Source organism: Thamnophis elegans, chromosome 4 (assembly GCF_009769535.1).
Source record: "Thamnophis elegans isolate rThaEle1 chromosome 4, rThaEle1.pri, whole genome shotgun sequence".
Taxonomy (NCBI): Eukaryota; Metazoa; Chordata; class Lepidosauria; order Squamata; family Colubridae; genus Thamnophis; species Thamnophis elegans.
In genome coordinates this window covers 139,328,898-139,345,984 of record NC_045544.1, presented here as the reverse complement: position 1 = coordinate 139,345,984, position 17,087 = coordinate 139,328,898, and the positions used below count along the sequence as shown (strand labels likewise).

General features: G+C 45.5%; 1 protein-coding gene across 1 annotated transcript in view; it reads left to right on the top strand.

The window, feature by feature from the left end:
- The first annotated feature begins 236 nt into the window (after positions 1-236).
- The window catches only part of TRPV1 (transient receptor potential cation channel subfamily V member 1), a 28,461-nt gene continuing 11,610 nt past the window's right edge, over positions 237-17,087 (top strand). The window contains exons 1-9 of the mRNA XM_032216138.1: positions 237-508; positions 2,079-2,245; positions 4,330-4,482; positions 6,119-6,259; positions 8,210-8,508; positions 9,942-10,118; positions 11,477-11,641; positions 15,091-15,186; positions 15,910-15,980. Coding sequence (XP_032072029.1) covers positions 237-508; positions 2,079-2,245; positions 4,330-4,482; positions 6,119-6,259; positions 8,210-8,508; positions 9,942-10,118; positions 11,477-11,641; positions 15,091-15,186; positions 15,910-15,980 — 1,541 coding nt within the window. The remainder of the gene's footprint in view (positions 509-2,078; positions 2,246-4,329; positions 4,483-6,118; positions 6,260-8,209; positions 8,509-9,941; positions 10,119-11,476; positions 11,642-15,090; positions 15,187-15,909; positions 15,981-17,087) is intronic.

The following is a 17,087-nucleotide window of genomic DNA, read 5'->3' as shown; positions in this document are numbered from 1 at the left end:
TCCTCCTCCTCCCCCTCCTCCTCCCCCTCCCCCTCCTCCTCCCCCCTTGCTCCTTCTCCATAATCCCCACTCTTTTCTAGCACCGATGATGTTGCCCCGCTGGGTCATGAAACGTCTTCAAGAAAGCAGCTCAGAGACCACCCAGGACTCTTCCTTTGCAAACTGTGTTTCCTTTGCAGCTTCCGGGTGGCGTCCATCCTTCTCCGTAGGCAGTCATGACGGGCATCCTGGGAAAGATGAGAAAGCTCGGTAGCTCGGATCTGGAGGAATCCGAGACCACAGACGATCACACGGATGGCGAAGACTCTGCCACGGGTACCCCCAACAGCTGCTACAAGGGGACCAAGCACGGCATCTTTGCCAGACGGGCACGATTTGGGATTGGCGACGGGGACAAGGACATGGCCCCCATGGATTCCTTCTACCATATGGAGCAGCTGGACTCCAACCCCATCATCAAGTTAAGCTTCAGGTTGGAAAGAGGGCGGTGTGGGAACCATTGTCCCAAGTAAGTGGCTACTATATAAACTTACAAGCTAATAGGGGTGCGGTGGCTCAGTGGCTAAGGCGCTGAGCTTGTCGATCAGAAAGGTCAGTAGGTCGGCGGCTCGAATCCCGAGCGTCGCGTAACGGAGGGAGCTCCCGTGACTTGTCCCAGCTTCTGCCAAACTAGCAGTTCGAAAGGAGGCAAAAAATGCAAGTAAAAAAATAGGAACCACCTTTGGTGGGAAGGGAACAGCGTTCCATGCGCCTTCGGCATTGAGTCATGCCGGCCACATGACCACGGAGACATCTTCGGACAGCGCCGGCTCTTCGGCTTTGAAACGGAGATGAGCACCGCACCCTAGAGTCGGGAACGACTAGCATGTATGTGCGAGGGGAACCTTTACCTTAAGCCCTCTTACGTCGCCATGTGCGAGTAGATGGCAAAATAAAATTTCTAAATAAATAAATCAGCAAAAGCAGTATGCTCCATCCCATAATTGGGTAGACCAGGTTACCTTGATAGACCGATCTCACAGAGGAAAAAACCCATTTAATCTCTCCCCTGGTATAGCCAACAAAACAAGGAGAACCTGTGGCTTAAAGGTTAATACATCTACCTAATATGCAAGCAGCCCAAGTTTGAATCCCAGAAGGATACGGCTAGCTGATGAGTGTTGTGGCCCGCCAGCGGCCAGCAAAGCTGGCAGCAGAGTTGGACAGTGAGGAGGTTGGGGGGAACATGGGCCAGTCTTGGAGTCTGGGAAGGCTCGGATGAGGGCTCTGTGTCGGAGGCAGAGAGGAGGCCAGGGCTATCCGACAGTTATCAGCTGCCTTCAGAGTCAGAGATCAGCGGGGCAGAAGAACAGCTGGAGCCTGTTCCCAGTGTGCGCATACGCAGTTGCCAGACAAAGGGAAGAGCTAAAGAACAGGGGTCGACTTGGGAGTAAGGCCACAGGTGGATGGTGAATGGCCCCTCCCAGAGGACATAAAAGAGGAGCGAAAGGGGAGTGGAGTTTGCAGGAGACAATTAGTTCCACTTGGGAAAAAGGCCACAGGTGGATGGTGAATGGCCCCTCCCAGAGGACATAAAAGAGGAGCGAAAGGGGAGTGGAGTTTGCAGGAGGCAATTAGTTCACTTCATTGGTTGGTGACTCTCTGAGACTCCTTGCCAAGTTCTGCAGAGATCGGCCTGGCAGCTCTCCAAGCCAGATAAGGTCTGTGACTGTAAATCCTCCCTTGAAAGACTTTGCTGGATGTGAAGGAGCAGAATTCAGAGTCAATTAATCAAAGGGTTTTTTGTCGGGACAAGGAGTTTGCTTCAGGCTCTTGGGAAGCCTCGCTCAGAACAATGAGAGCTAAATAGCTCGAAATGGATCTATACTAGCCCCCCTTTATTTCTTAGTAAATTCAACACCAAAAATAGTTTGTCGCGGAAGCGATTGCCTGCGAAGGCCCATGGATCGGGGTTGAAAACCGAAAGCAGAAGCAGTATACTCCCGTCCCGTAGTTGGATAGATCAGGTTGTCCTGCTAAACAAACACTTCAGCAAAAACACTTCAGCAAATCTCACCCCTTCTTCGTCCCTTTGACAGGCTACTGTCCACCGCATCCATCGGGGTCTGCGCCGCGAAAGCTTTCAAGATATACGACCGGAGGAGTCTCTTTGATGCTGTCGCACAAGGCGATCCCAGCCAGCTGGACGATTTGCTGATCTACCTGCTGGAATCGCTAAAAAACCTGACTGATGCAGAGTTTAAAGGTGAGTGAGAGAACCACAGGGGTGCACATATCAGAATAACAAGAGTTGGAAGGGACCTTGTGGATCATCTAGTCCAACCCCCCACCCAAACAGGAGACCCTGTTCCATTTCTGACAGTCTCTTCTTGAAAGCCTCCAGGGATGAAGCTCCCACAACTTCCGAAGGCAACTTCTGTGTCCATGGGTTGATTGTTCTCAATGTCTGAAAATCCCTCCTTATTTCCAGGTTGAATCTCTCCTTGGTCAGTTTCCATTCCATTATTCTTTGTCTGACCTTCAGGGGGCTTTGGAGAATAGCTTGGCCCCCTCCTCTCTGGGGCAGCCCCTCAAATATTGGAAGATGCTCTCCTGTCTCCCCTGGTCCTTCTCTTCCCTAGATTAGCCGTGCCCAGTTCCTGCAACCATCCATCGTATGTATTAGCCTCCAGTCCCCTGAAAATCTTTGTTGCTCTTTTCTGCAATGAACAAAGTGATATCTTGTGAAGACAACATTCCCCAGAAAGATCCAGGTTGGATTTAGCAATCACAAGTAGTCTTCGACTTACAACCGCAACTGAGCCCCAAAATTTCTGTTGCTAAGTGAGACCATTGTTAAGCGAGTTGGCCCAAATTTCTTGCCTTTGTTGTTAAGGGAATCGCTGCGGTTGTTAAGTTAGTCACATGGACGCTAAGTGAATCTGGCTTCCCCATGGACTTGGTTTGTCAGAAGATCGCAAAAGGGGATCCATTCCTACTCCCACAACCATTCCAAGGGTCTTCATCCCAAATTGCGTAGCTAAAAGTCTGTAGAGATTCTCCGTCATCCAAGCCACAGTTGTCCCAAAGGTGCTTTTTTCAGGAGTCAACTGGATTTTCTTAGTTATATTTCTTTGGAAGACGTTTCGCTTCTCACCCAAGAAGCTTCTTCAGTTCTGACTGGATGGTGGGGAAGGGAAGGATTGATGCTCCTTGCAGACACTCCTGATGTGTGTTAAAAAATAAAAAATAAACTTTTGGAAATAAAAAAAAATAAAAGGATGCAAATGATGGCAAAATAAAATTTCTAAATAAATAAATCAGCAAAAGCAGTATGCTCCATCCCATAATTGCGTAGACCAGGTTACCCTGATAGACCGATCTCACAGGGGAAAAAAAACCCATTTAATCTCTCCCCTGGTATAGCCAACAAAACAAGGAGAACCTGTGGCTTAAAGGTTAATACATCTACCTAATATGCAAGCAGCCCAGGTTTGAATCCCAGAAGGATACGGCTAGCTGATGAGTGTTGTGGCCCGCCAGCGGCCAGCAAAGATGGCAGCAGAGTTGGACAGTGAGGAGGTTGGGGGGAACATGGGCCAGTCCTGGAGTCTGGGGGAGGCTCGGATGAGGGCTCCGTGTGGGAGGCAGAGAGGGGGCCAGGACCGTCTGACAGTTATCAGCTGCCTTCAGAGTCGGAGATCAGTGGGGCAGAAGAACAGCTGGAGCCTGTTCCCAGTGTGCACATGCGCAGTTGCCAGACAAAGGGAAGAGCTAAAGAACAGGGGTCGACTTGGGAGAGAGGCCACAGGTGGATGGTGAATGGCCCCTCCCAGAGGGAATAAAAGAGGGAGCGCCAGGGGAGTGGAGTTTGCAGGAGACCATTAGTTCACTTCATTGGTTCGTGACTCTCCGAGGCTCCTTGCCAAGTTCTGCAGAGACCAGCCTGGCAGCTCTCCAAGCCAGATGAGGTCTGTGACTGTAAATCCTCCCTGGAAAGACTTTGCTGGATGTGAAGGAGCAGAATTCAGAGTCAATGAATCAAAGGGTTTTTTGTCAGGACGAGGGGTTTAATTCAGGCTCTTGGGGAGCCTCGGTCAGAACAATGAGAGCTAAATAGGAGGTTGGGGAGAAACCTGGGCCAGCTGTCTGGAAGGAGTATCAAGCCTTCCATTCCTCACCATCCAGTCAGAGCTGAAGAAGCTTCTTAGATGAGAAGAGAAACGTCTTCAAAAGAAAAAAAGCAAGGAAGTCCAGTTGCCTCCTGATATTTAAAAAAAAGCACTTTTGGGTCTGCGTTGTCTTGTCGGGTGTCACCATCTTGACTCAATTCCGTGTCTCGATTCGCAGAGCCCGACACGGGCAAGACGTGCCTGCTGAAGGCCATGCTCAATCTTCACAACGGCCGCAACGACACCATTCCTCTCCTGCTGGAGATCGCGGAGAAGACGGAGAACCTGAAGGAGTTTGTCAACGCCGGATACACAGACGGCTACTACAAGGGTAAAAAGGCGCAACCGAGGAGAGGCGTTCCTCCTCAGGGTTTTCGGGAGATGTAGCCTGGAAGGGTAGACGGTGACCTCAGAGGTCATCAAGTCCAACCCCCTAGATCAGTGCAGCAGAGCTAGCCTTCAAATCATCTTCATTTAATGAGCTCAAAATCCCTTGCGGGGTGGAGTCTGGGCGGCTGAATGGAGCTGAGGGTTTCCTGGCCGGATGCCTTTCGTGTCACCAATGCGGAGTTTTGTTCGGCAGATATATTCTCATCATGCCCAGAGAGAGAGAGAGAAATATCTGCCTCCACCTAGGATTGAACTCACAACTTCCTGATTGTGAGGCGAGAGCACCACCTCTAGGCCACCGCATCACTCAGAGATAGCCTTCAAAGGATACACATAATTACAATCATAAATCGTAATGGTCGTAACTCGGGCCGCCACTTGGCTGGTTTTTGTGGCAGCCATTAAACAAAAACCACAGGTTGTTATGCCAATCGGTTTGGATCCAATTAAAACAAGAAACTTCTAATTTTGGAAAAAATTAATCAATTGTAGTCACATAACCATGGGCTTCTATAAACCAGGCGCCGGCCATTGAAACTTTGAATCTGGATCGTAAATACCCCCAGGTAGATTCCCATTAAGTGATTGGTCGTAAACCGAGGACTACCTGGAATCTACTTCTGCAGCAGCCCTGACATCACCCAGCCTCTCTACCTGACACATTTCGGCCGTGTTTTGAAATCAGAAAGCAAGTTTTCCCCTTTTCTCTTTTTTTTTACAATTTTTTTTTTATTTTTATTAAACACACACAAAAAATAATCATCTTACATTACATCTTGTAGAAAGTGTGTCAATTGGTTACAATTAGCCTCTCTTCCACAGTCATTACTCACATTCATATCAAATGTCAAAGTTCTTGATGAGTCTTACTTTCAACATATCCTAGTTCTCATTTAACTGAAATTGTTTTAGGGTCCTTTTGCCTAGAATAATCCATAGTTAAAAAACACAACCACCTAATGGCATTTCATTAATTATTACACAGTCATCCAAGAGCCTTAAACTTTTATAACACATTCTAAACAAAACTTAGTTGACAAAATTTCTAAGCCCTTCCCCCCCCCCAATCAAATCACTGTTTACAATTTGTGTCCACATTCCTTTTGTTATGGTAGTACATATATGTATCATTAACTGTATCCCTTATCCTTATCATTCCATTGTTAGTTGTTATAATTAATATATTGGTTAACTGGCTGAGGAATTCTGGGACTTGAAATCCACCCATGCAGGCTGAGGAATTCTGGGACTTGAAGTCCACCCATGCTGGCTGAGGAATTCTGGGACTTGAAGTCCACTCATGCTGGCTGAGGGATTCTGGGACTTGAATTTAACCAATGCTGGCTGAGGAATTCTGGGACTTGAAGTCCACCCATGGAGGCTGAGGAATTCTGGGACTTGAATTTAACCAATGCTGGCTGAGGAATTCTGGGACTTGAAGTCCACCCATTCTGGCTGAGGAATTCTGGGACTTGAAGTCCACCCATTCTGGCTGGGGAATTCTGGGACTTGAAGTCCACCCATTTTCAAGCTAGCAACGCTGAGAAGTCCTGATCTAATGGGATTTGTCTGTGCAGGTCAGACGGCCCTTCACATCGCCATCGAGAGGCGCAACATGTACCTGGTCAACCTCTTGGTGAAGAACGGCGCAGATGTCCACGCGAGAGCCCACGGGGAATTCTTCCAGAAGATCAAGGGGAAGCCGGGGTTTTATTTCGGTAAAATCAGAAGCCAAGTTTCAAATGTTTTTATTTAGAATAACAGAGTTGGAAGGGTCCTTGGAGGTCCTCCAACCCCCCTGCTTAGGTAGGAAACCCTACACCACTTCCGACAAATGGTTATCCAGCATCTTCTTAAAGACTTCCAGTGTTGGGGCATTCACAACTTCTGGAGGCAACTTCTGTTCCACTGATTAATTGTTCTCACTGTCAGGAAATTTCTCCTCAGTTGCTTGTCCCAAAACATCTTAATTTGCCTTTTAAGAGGCTATGATTGATGCTTCTAGTCTCAATCAGCCTGAGCTGATGCAGTTGGGAGCGGTTGGGTTGGACTAGATGACCTCTGAGGTCCCTTCCAGCCCTATAATTATACTGTATGTTCTATGGAGACCCCCACACACACTGGAGAGGCACCCCCTCAACTTTCCACAAAGTTACTCTTCCCAATTCTCATTTTAACCCATCAAAATGGTTATAACTAGCAGCTGTCATCTGTTTAACCCCCTCGTAGAGGTAGTCCTCAACTTACAACCACAACTGAGCCAAAAAAAATTCCGTTGTTAAGCGAGAAACATTTGTTAATTTTGCCCCGTTTTATGACCTTTCTTTCCACTGTCGTTAAGGGAACCACCGCTATTGTTAAGTCAGTCACGTGGGCGTTAGGCGAATCCGGCTTCCCCATGGACTTTGCTTGTCAGAGGGTTGCAAAAGGGGAATCATGTGACCACCACCCCGGGGCAATGCAACCGGCATTAAGTACATGCCACTTGCCAAGTGTCCGAATTTTGATCACATGACCAGGGGTGAGTGTGCTGCAATGGTCGTAAGTGTGAAAAACAGTCATAAGTCACTTTTTCAGTGCCGTTTTAACGATGGATGGATGAATGGATAGATGGATGGATGGATGGATGGATGGATGGATGGATGGATGGATGGATGGATGGATAGATGAAATAAATCCAAGCTCCAGCATGGATATCAAACTTTGGACCTGTAATTTTTTGCATTGTTCTAACTTTGAATGAATGGATGGATGGATGGATAGATGATGATAGATAGATAGATAGATAGATAGATGATAGATAGATAGATAGATAGATAGATAGATAGATAGATAGATAGATAGATAGATAGATAGATAGATAAAATCCAAGCTCCAGCATGGATTTCAAACTTTGGACCTGTAATTTTTTGCATTGTTCTAACTTTGAATGAATGAATGAATGAATGAATGAATGAATGAATGAATGAATGAATGAATGAATGAATAAAATCCAAGCTCCAGCATGGATTTCAAACTTTGAACGTTGAACCTGTAGATTTTATCAGTTGCTATTGTAACTTCGAATGGTCAGTAAATGAACTGTTGTAAGTCGAGAACTACTTGTCGTCGGCTCCTCTTTGTTCGTTTTTTTGGGGGGGGAGGGGGGTCCTTAAAGTCGCCTTCAGCGACAGACGCATCCTATAAATGTTATAACTAAATAAAGAATAAATACAGGTAATCCTCGACTTCCAACAGTTCATTCAGTGACGGTTCAAAGCTACAGCGGCAAAAAGCGACTTATGACCATGTTTCACACTTGTGACCTTTGTAGCATGATTATATAATCAAAATTGAAACTCTTGGCAACTGGCTCACATTTACAACGGTCATGGGGTCACGCAATACCCTTCTGCAACCTTCCAAAAAGGCAAGTGAACGAGGGAAACCAAATTCATTTAACAACCAATTATCAATTGCATAGATTCACTTAACAACCGGGGCGAGAAAGGTCATAAAATAGGACGAGCCCCACTTAACCAATGTCCGACTCTTGACAACGTAAAATCTGGGGCTCTGTCGTGGTCGTATGTCGAGTAACTACCTGGGGATGTTCATTCTGTTCCAACCGAGCCGGAGGGCCTCCGTCGTTTCACGCGCCTCTCTCCCCGTTGGATTTCGGCCTGCAGGAGAGCTGCCCCTCTCTCTCGCCGCCTGCACCAACCAGCTGAACATCGTCAAGTTCCTGCTGGAGAATCCTTACCAGCCGGCCAACATCGCCGAGCAGGACTCGATGGGCAACACCGTCCTCCACGCCCTGGTGGAGATCGCCGACGACACCGACGACAACACCAAATTTGTCACCAAGATGTACAACGACGTGCTCATCCTGGGGGCGAGTATCAACCCCACCCTCCGTCTGGAGGAAGTTGCCAACCGCAGAGGGCTGACCCCGCTCACTCTGGCCGCCAAGACGGGGAAAATACAGGTAGTCTTCGACTTATGGCCTATTCACTTAGCGACCGTTTTGAAGTTGCCATGGCACTGAAAAAAGCGATGCCAGGATTCCAAATAGCATCCAAAATTAAATCTCCTACTGCCATGCTGGCAGTTTCACCCATCCAGTTCCGGTCAGGTGCAGAGGTGCAAAGACAAAGGATGACCTTGGCTTTCTAGAAAGAATGTTGTTATGGCTACCTATCATCTAACTCCATACAATCCCCACCTCCCATTTTCCCACCATAGAAAATGCAGAGTAGAATAATAGAAAGTGTGGCAGGCCAAAGACCCAAAAGAAAAGATGGCTGCAGGCCTGACAAGCGAATTACGGTCACTTACGACCGTTGCCGCGTTCCCCATGGTCGCGGGAACAAAATTCAGCCCCTTCCGACTCATGTTTACAACAGTCGCAGCGTCCTAGTGGGTCACGCGATCCCCTTTTGCGACCAAAGTCAATGGAGAAGCATGCTTCGCTTAACAACGGTGTTGCTAACTTAACAACCACACTGATTCACTTAACAACAACAGTGGTTAGAAGGGCCATCAAATGGGACAAAGCTCTCTTAGCAACAGAAATTCTGGGCTCAACTCTGGTTGTAAGTGCAGGTTGGAAGGGGTTGGGGAGATCATTTAGTCCAGCCCGCTACCGCGGCCTCAAATCCAAATAAAAGCATAAAATCCTAGAATGACAGGAAGGAGTTTGGGAGAACATCTAGTCCACCCCCGTGGTCAGTGCTGCGACCCGAACGAAAGCATAAAATCCTAGAAATGTTGCAATCCTCTTTTCTGAAATTGTCCTTAACTTACAACTGTAGTGAGAATTATTTGTGGGTTGTGGCAGTCATTCAGTGGGTCGTGGCGTGACTGTGCTTGATTTTATGAGGTTTTTTTGCCGCAGTCATTAAGCAAGTGCCAAAGACGGTAAACAAACGCTGGATTGTTGATCAAAAGAATGTGCTGGTTGTTAAACAAATCCATTTTATACAAGGGGTGTTTTTGCCCAGTAGAACTATCTATACAGGTGGTCTCGACTTATGACCACAATTTGCTTTTGGTTGCTAAGTGAGACATTTGTTAAGTTTCCCCTCCATTTTGCGACAGTTGTTAAGTAAAACACTGCAGTTGTTCAGTTACTAACACGGTTATTAAGTGAATCTGGCTTCCCCATGGATTTTGCTGGTCAGAAGTTTGCAGAAGGAGGTCATGTGACCCCAGGACACTGCAACTGTCATAAGTACATGCCAGTTGCCAAGCCTCTGAACTTTGATCACATGACCACGGGGAATGCCGCAATGGTCGTAAGTGTGGAAAAACAGCCATAGGTCACATTTTTTCAGTGCCGTTTGAACTTTGAACCTGTAGATTTAATAAATAAATAAATAAAATGCTCCAGCATCCTGCCCATCTTCCATTCGGCCCCAGGTCTTCGCTTACATCCTTCGGCGGGAGATGAAGGAGCCAGAATGCCGTCACCTCTCTCGGAAATTCACCGAGTGGGCCTACGGACCCGTCCACTCCTCGCTTTACGACCTCTCCAGCATCGACACCTGTGAGAAGAACTCCGTCTTGGAGATCATCGCTTACAGCAGTGAGACCCCGGTGGGTTGGAGAGGAGGGGGTTTCCTCCACTGCGCATTGCTCCCCAGGCGCTAGGACTGCGATTTAGAGATTTTAGATTGTGGATTTTAGATTGTAGATTGTAGATTTTAGATGATTTTAGATTAAAAAAAATTTTAAAATAATTTTAGATTTAGGTTTAGGTTTAGATTAAGATTGAGATGTTAGATGTTAGATTTAAAAATTTAAAAATTTAAAAATAATTTTAAATTTACTGGTAGGTTTAGATTGAGATTTGAGATTGAGATGTTAGATGTTAGATTTTAGATAGAGATTGATTTAGATTTAGATTTAGATTTGGGGTTAGGGTTAGGGTTAGATTGAGATTCGAGATTGAGATGTTAGATGTTAGATTTTAGATAGAGATTGATTTAGATTTAGATGTAGATGTAGATTTAGATTTAGATTTGGGGTTAGGGTTAGGGTTAGGGTTAGGGTTAGATTGAGATATGAGATTGAGATTGCGATGTTAGATGTTAGATTTTAGATAGAGATTGATTTAGATTTAGATTTAGATTTAGATTTGGGGTTAGGGTTAGGATTAAGGTTAGGGTTAGAGTTAGAGTTAGAGTTAGGGTTAGACTGAGATTTTAGATTGAGATTGAGATGTTAGATTTTAGATTTTAGGTGGAGATCGAGATTGATTTAGATTTAGGGTTAGGGTTAGATTGAGATTTTAGATTGAGATTGAGATGTTAGATTTTGAAATGTAAAATTTTTAAAATAATTTTAGGTTTAGGTTTACATTGAGATTTTAGATTGAGATTTTAGATTGAGATTGAGATGTTAGATTTTAGATTGAGATTTTAGATTGAGATGTTAGATTTTAGTTTTTAAAATATATTTTTTTAAAAATAATTTTAGTTTTAGGTTTAGATTGAGATGTTAGATGATGTTAGATTGAGATCTTAGATTGAGATTGAGGTGTTAGATTTTAGCTTTTAAAATATACATTTTTAAAATTTTAATTTTACGTTTAGGTTTAGATTGAGATGTTAGATGTTAGATTGAGATTGAAATTGATTTAGATGTAGGGTTAGGGTTAGACTGAGATTCTAGATTGAGATTGAGATGTCAGATGTTAGATTTTGAATTGACATTGAGATTGATTTAGATTAAGGGTTAGGATTAGGGTTAGATTGAGATTGATTTAGTCACTCACTCTCAGCCTAGCCTACCTCATAGGGTTGTTGTGATGGGGCAACAAGGAAGAGAAAAGTGTATGGGGTATGTTCACCTCCTTCAGTTATTTCTAAAAAGAGTAAAAGTGGGATGCAAATAAACAGATAAATAAATATAAAATAAACCCTCGGGGAGCGGGGGGTGTCTCCTCTTCCTAGAATCGCCACGAAATGCTCCTGGTGGAACCGCTCAACCAGCTCCTGCAGGATAAGTGGGACCGGTTTGTGAAACATCTCTTCTACTTCAACTTCTTCATCTACACGGTGCATATCCTCATCCTCACAGTCGCGGCCTACTACCGACCTACCAAGAAAGAAGGAACGGTGAGGCCACGCCTCCTTAAGCCTCCTGGGGTTTCTTCCCCCCCCTTACAGGTAGTCCTCAACCTACGACCACAATGGAGCCCAACCCTTCCATTGCCAAGCGAGACAGTTGTTAACTGAGTCGCCTCATTTCACGACCTTCCTTGTTGTTAAATGAATCGTTGCGGTTGTTAAGTTAGTCCCCTGGTTGTTAAGTGAATCTTGGTTCCCCTGTTGACTTTGCTTGTCATACTGCAGACGTCATAAATATGAACCAGTTTTGACTGAATTTCAACCACGTGACCACAGGCCATAAGTGTGAAACACAGTTTTACGACCTTTCCTGCCCCAGTTGTTCCATCATCCCAGGGACCTTCCCAGCCAAGTTCCTACAAGCAAATAAAATGGAGGAAGCTGGATTCGTTTAGCGACCATGTACAGCTAGTCCTCAACGTATGATCACAACTTAGCCAAAATTTCCATCTCTGAGAAAAATAGTTTTGCTCTGTTTTATTACCTTTCTTGCTACAGTTGCTAAGGGAATCACTGCAGTTATTAAGTTAGTTACACCATCATTAATTGAATCTGGCTTTCCCATGGTGATCACACCCCCACATCACTGCAACCGTCGTAAGTACGAGTCGGTTGCCAAGCCTTTGAATTTTGATTCCGTGACCATGGGGATTTGGCAATGGTCGTAAATGTAAAAAACGGTCGTAAGTTACTTTGTTCAGTGCCGTGGTAACTTTCGTCACTAAATGAATGGTCGTAAGTTGAGGGCTACCTGCTATTCACTTAACTGCAGTGATTCACTTAAGAACCAGGCATGGGTCAACTTTGAAACGGAGCTGGCGCGCTGCAGCCATCTTTACTTTTCTCAGATTCATTAGTGACAGCCTGATTCATTTAATAACGGTCTTCCTTAGCAGCAGAAATCCTGCTCCCAATTATGGTCGTAACTCAAGGCTTACCTGTACTTTTCTCTGGAAACATTGGTCCATTTGAAGGCCACAAACTTATTTGAATTTTTGTTCTTATTTTCAAAGAACAATAGTAATTCAACAGAGCTTATTTTGAGTTTAGCAGAATAACAGATTTGGGACTCGGGACGGACCTTGGAGGTCTTCTAGTCCAACCCCTTCCTCAAGCAGGAGACCCTCTACTGTTTCAGACAAACGGCTGTCCAGTCTCTTCTTAAAAACCTCCAGGGTTGGAGTGCTCACAGCTTCTAGTGGCAAGCTGTTCCAGTGATTAATTGTCCTCTCTGTTGGGAAGTTTCTCCTTAGTTCTAGGTTGCTTCTCTCCTTGATTAGTTTCCACCCATTCCTTCTTGTCCTGCCTTCAGGCACTTTGGAGTACAAGTTGACAACCCCGCCCTCCACAGTTCTTTGGGGCAGCCCCTCAAATACTGGAAGGCTAAATTTATAATAAAGAGAATGTATATTTAATCATTCATGTTTCAGCGTTCCAAGTATCACGTAGAATTAAATCAGAATCAAAGGCAAAACAATCCTTAAAATTCCAATTTAATAAAGCAGACATTTTAGCACATCTGTGTTAATCCCAATACTGGAAATGACATCAGAATCCCACCCAGTTAAAAGTTCATGATCTTGTCCCCACACCCACAATCCATCACATGGTCCAATCTTCTTCTTCCACGCTGGCATCCACACCCAGCTGCTTCCGGTCAGGTGTCAAAGTACGGAGACAAAAGATGACCTTGGCTTCTAGTAAAGAATGAAAACAATACATTCCACAATCCTACTCCTGTCTATTCCCCCCTCCCATCAACTATACTAAAGAAACAGCATAATGAAATAAGAGAAACTGTGGCAGGCCAAAATTCTAAAAGCAATATGATTGCAGTACTGACATCATGTATTAACCGCAGCTAGAGTTGTATTTGCACAACATTGGAAAAGTGTAGAGATTCCTATTGATGAGAAGGGAATAAGGAAAATATTAGAATGTGCAGAAATGAACAGATTAACATTAGCAATTAAGAAGAAAGAGCAAACTGAATATTATATGATTTGGGAAGTATTTTACCAATGGTTGGAGGGCGGAAAAAAGGAGCTTGGAAATGAAGAAAGCTAAAAAAATAAATAGACAATACACTTAGATAGAGATAGAAATAAGATGGAAACTGTTAGTGTGGTATGATGAGAAAAATGATGTTTAATGTTCCTTTGATATTATTACTAGAAGATATTAAGAAGAAAAATGGAGAGTTCCATAACGTTTAAATGCTCAATATATTATAATGCTAAACTTAGGGAAATAATGTTAATATGAATGTGAAAGATGTGGCAAAAAGAGGAATGATATTGCACCGAGATATTAGTATCCACACTGCAGAAGGAAAGATGGAATGTTTATTTTTGTAACTAAAAAATAATAAAACTCTCTTTAAAAAATACTGGAAGGCTGCTATCATGTTACCCACAAAATATTATGTTCTTCTCAATCTCTCCACCTGAGGGCAGGACAAGAAGCAATGGGTGGAAACTAATAAAGGAGAGAAGCAACCGAGAACTGAGGAGGAATCTCCTGACGGTGAGAACAATCAATCAGTGGAACAGAAGTTGCCTCCAGAAGTTGTGAATGCCCCAACACTGGAAGTCTTTAAGAAGATGTTGGATAGCCATTTGTCTGAAACGGTATAGGGTTTCCTGCCTAGGCAGGGGGTTGGACTAGAAGACCTCCAAGGTCCCTTCCAACTCTGCTATTGTATTGTATTGTATTGTATTGTAACCAGCGGAACTACTTGTCACCAGAATTTGTGAATACTCCAACACTGGAAGTTTTTAAGAAGAGGCTGGACAATCCTTTGTCTGAAATGGTATAGGGCCCTGATGGCGAACCTTTTCGGCATTGAGGGCTAAAAAGAGAGTGTACGCACACACATGCATGCCACCAAGTGCCGAAAAGGGAGTCCTTATCTCACACGCTTGTCTGGACCACAACCAGGAAGAGGAGCTGCACAGGGGACATGCGCGCACTGAAAAACGGACTTCTAGTTTCCAGCATGCGCATGCGTGCCAGCCAGCAAGTCTTCCGGTTACTGATGCGCATGCACAAGTGCCAATCAGTTGGCCAGCACACATGCTGACCCTGGAAAACAGAAGATCAGCTTTTCCGGTTTCCGGCACTGCCACAAGCAAAAAAGGACACCTGATCATCATGCGCACATGTGCGGCAGAAACGTGGAAGTGGAACAGGTGACTGTGCATGGGCCAGGTGACATGGCTCCATGTGCCACTTCAGGCATGCGTGCCATAGGTTTGCCATCATGGGTATAGGGTCTCCTGCTCAAGCAGAGGGTTGGACTAGTCTAGAAGACCTCCAAAGTCCCTTCCAGCTCTATTATTCTCTGTTTTATGTTGAAGCTCAGAGATCAGTGATTTTTCCGTTCGGTGATATGCCTGAATTTTCACACTGTGCCTCTGCTTGCTCTCCGTTCACAGCCTCCGTTCACTTTTCATCACACGAGCAATGAGTACTTCCGGGTCACCGGGGAAATCCTGAGCGTGTTGGGAGGCGCCTACTTCTTCTTCCGAGGGGTACGAGTTTGGACCACCCCCCCCCCAGTAGGCCCCTCTCCACCCTCATTCACCCATCCAGCTCCGGTCAGGTGCAGAGGTGCAAAGACAAAGGATGACCTTGGCTTTCTAGAAAGAATATTGTTATGGCTACCTATCATCTAACTCCATACAATCCCCACTTCCCATTTCTCCACAATAGAAAAGGCATAGTAGAATAATAGACAACGAGGGAGCAAAAAAGAGAGAATGGTGCACGAATTTCTAGGACTCATCCATTCGTGCCTAGGGGATCAAAAGCTCGCAAATATATGTAGTCCTCGACTTACGACGACAACTGAGCCCAACATTTCCATTGTTCAGCGAGATGGTTGTTAAGTGAGTTTGGTCCATTTTTGCAGCCTTTCCTGCCAACGTTGTTAAGCGAATCGCTGCAGTTCTGAAGTTAGTCACGCAGTTGTTAAGTGAATCTGGCTCATGAGACACGGCAACTGTCATAAGTACGAGTTGGATACTGCAAAATCCCCATTCCCTCCTCACTCCGTATCGGTACACTGTCAGCTGCTCCCGGCTCCTACTGGTATATCCATACTGGGCCGTACCGGCCAGAACCCACCACTGGTCTAGAACCAAGCATGGTACCCTCCTCCCCAATCTAGCAAGAGAGACCCCTCCTCGCGCACAACTTTGGAAAAGTTACTCATCCCATTTTCCTTCCCTCTTTCTCTTTTTTTCCCCTTGCAGATCAAGTATTTCCAACAAAGGCGCCCGTCTCTGAAAGCCATATGTACCGAATGCTACAGCGAGCTGCTTTTGTATGTCACTCAGAGACGTGCTTTGCTTTGGGATGGGGGGGGGGATGATGGGGGGTCTCTGAATTTAGCTAGCTTTTTTCCTTTCGGTTCTGTGGAGTCCTTGGTGCTCTCTTGGGGGAGCTTGGGGGGGGGGGTTTCCTTGCAGATGTTTCGTGAACTAGCCAGATAATTCATCCAAGAAGGGAGCGAAGTTTGTGGAGAGGAGGAGGAAGAGGAGAAGTAGGGGGTCCTTGGTGCTCTCTGAGCTTCGTCCTTTCTTGCTGACATCTCATGACCCAACTAGGTAACATCATCAGTGCTAGGAAGGAGTTGGGTTTGTAAGGAGGAGGAGGAGGAAGACGGGCGGGGGGAGAACTGTGAGGTCTTTGGTGCTCTCTAAGCTTGATGGTTTTCTTGCAGATGTTTCATGACCCAAGCAGATAACATCATCAGTGCTAGAAGGGAGGGGGTTGTGGTGTAAAAAAGCAGAAAGGGAGGAGGAGGAATAAGGGAAAGGAGAGGAGAGGAGGAGGAGGAGGAGGAGGGAGGAGGAGGACGACTGTGTGATCCTTGGGGCTTCCTGAGCATCGTTGTTTTCTTGCAGACGTTTCATGACCCAACTAGGGAACACCATCAATGTTAAAAGAGAGGTGGGTTTGTGCGGTGAAGGAGGAAGAGGAGGAGGAGGAGGACTGTGGGCTCCTTAGTGCTCTCTAAGCTTTGTTGTTTCCTTGCAGACGTTTCATTACCAAACTAGGGAACATCATCAGTGTTAGAAAGGAGTGAGGTTTGCGGGGAGGAGGATGAGGAGGACTGTGGGGTCCTTGGTGCCCTCTGACCTCGGTTGTTTTCATGCAGACTTTTCACTACCCAACTAGATAACACCATCAGTGCTAGAAGGGAAGGAGTTTTGTGGGAAGGAGGAGGGGGAGGGAGGGAGGGAGGGGGAGGAGGAGGAGGAGGAGAAGGAGGAGGAAGAGGACGAAGAGGAGGAGGAGGAGAGGAAGAAGAGGAAGAGAAGGAGGAGGAAGAGGACGAAAAGGAGGAGGAGGAGAGGAAGAAGAAGAGGAGGAGGAGGAAGATGAGGAGGAGGAGAAGGAGGAGGAAGAGGACGAAGAGGAGGAGGAG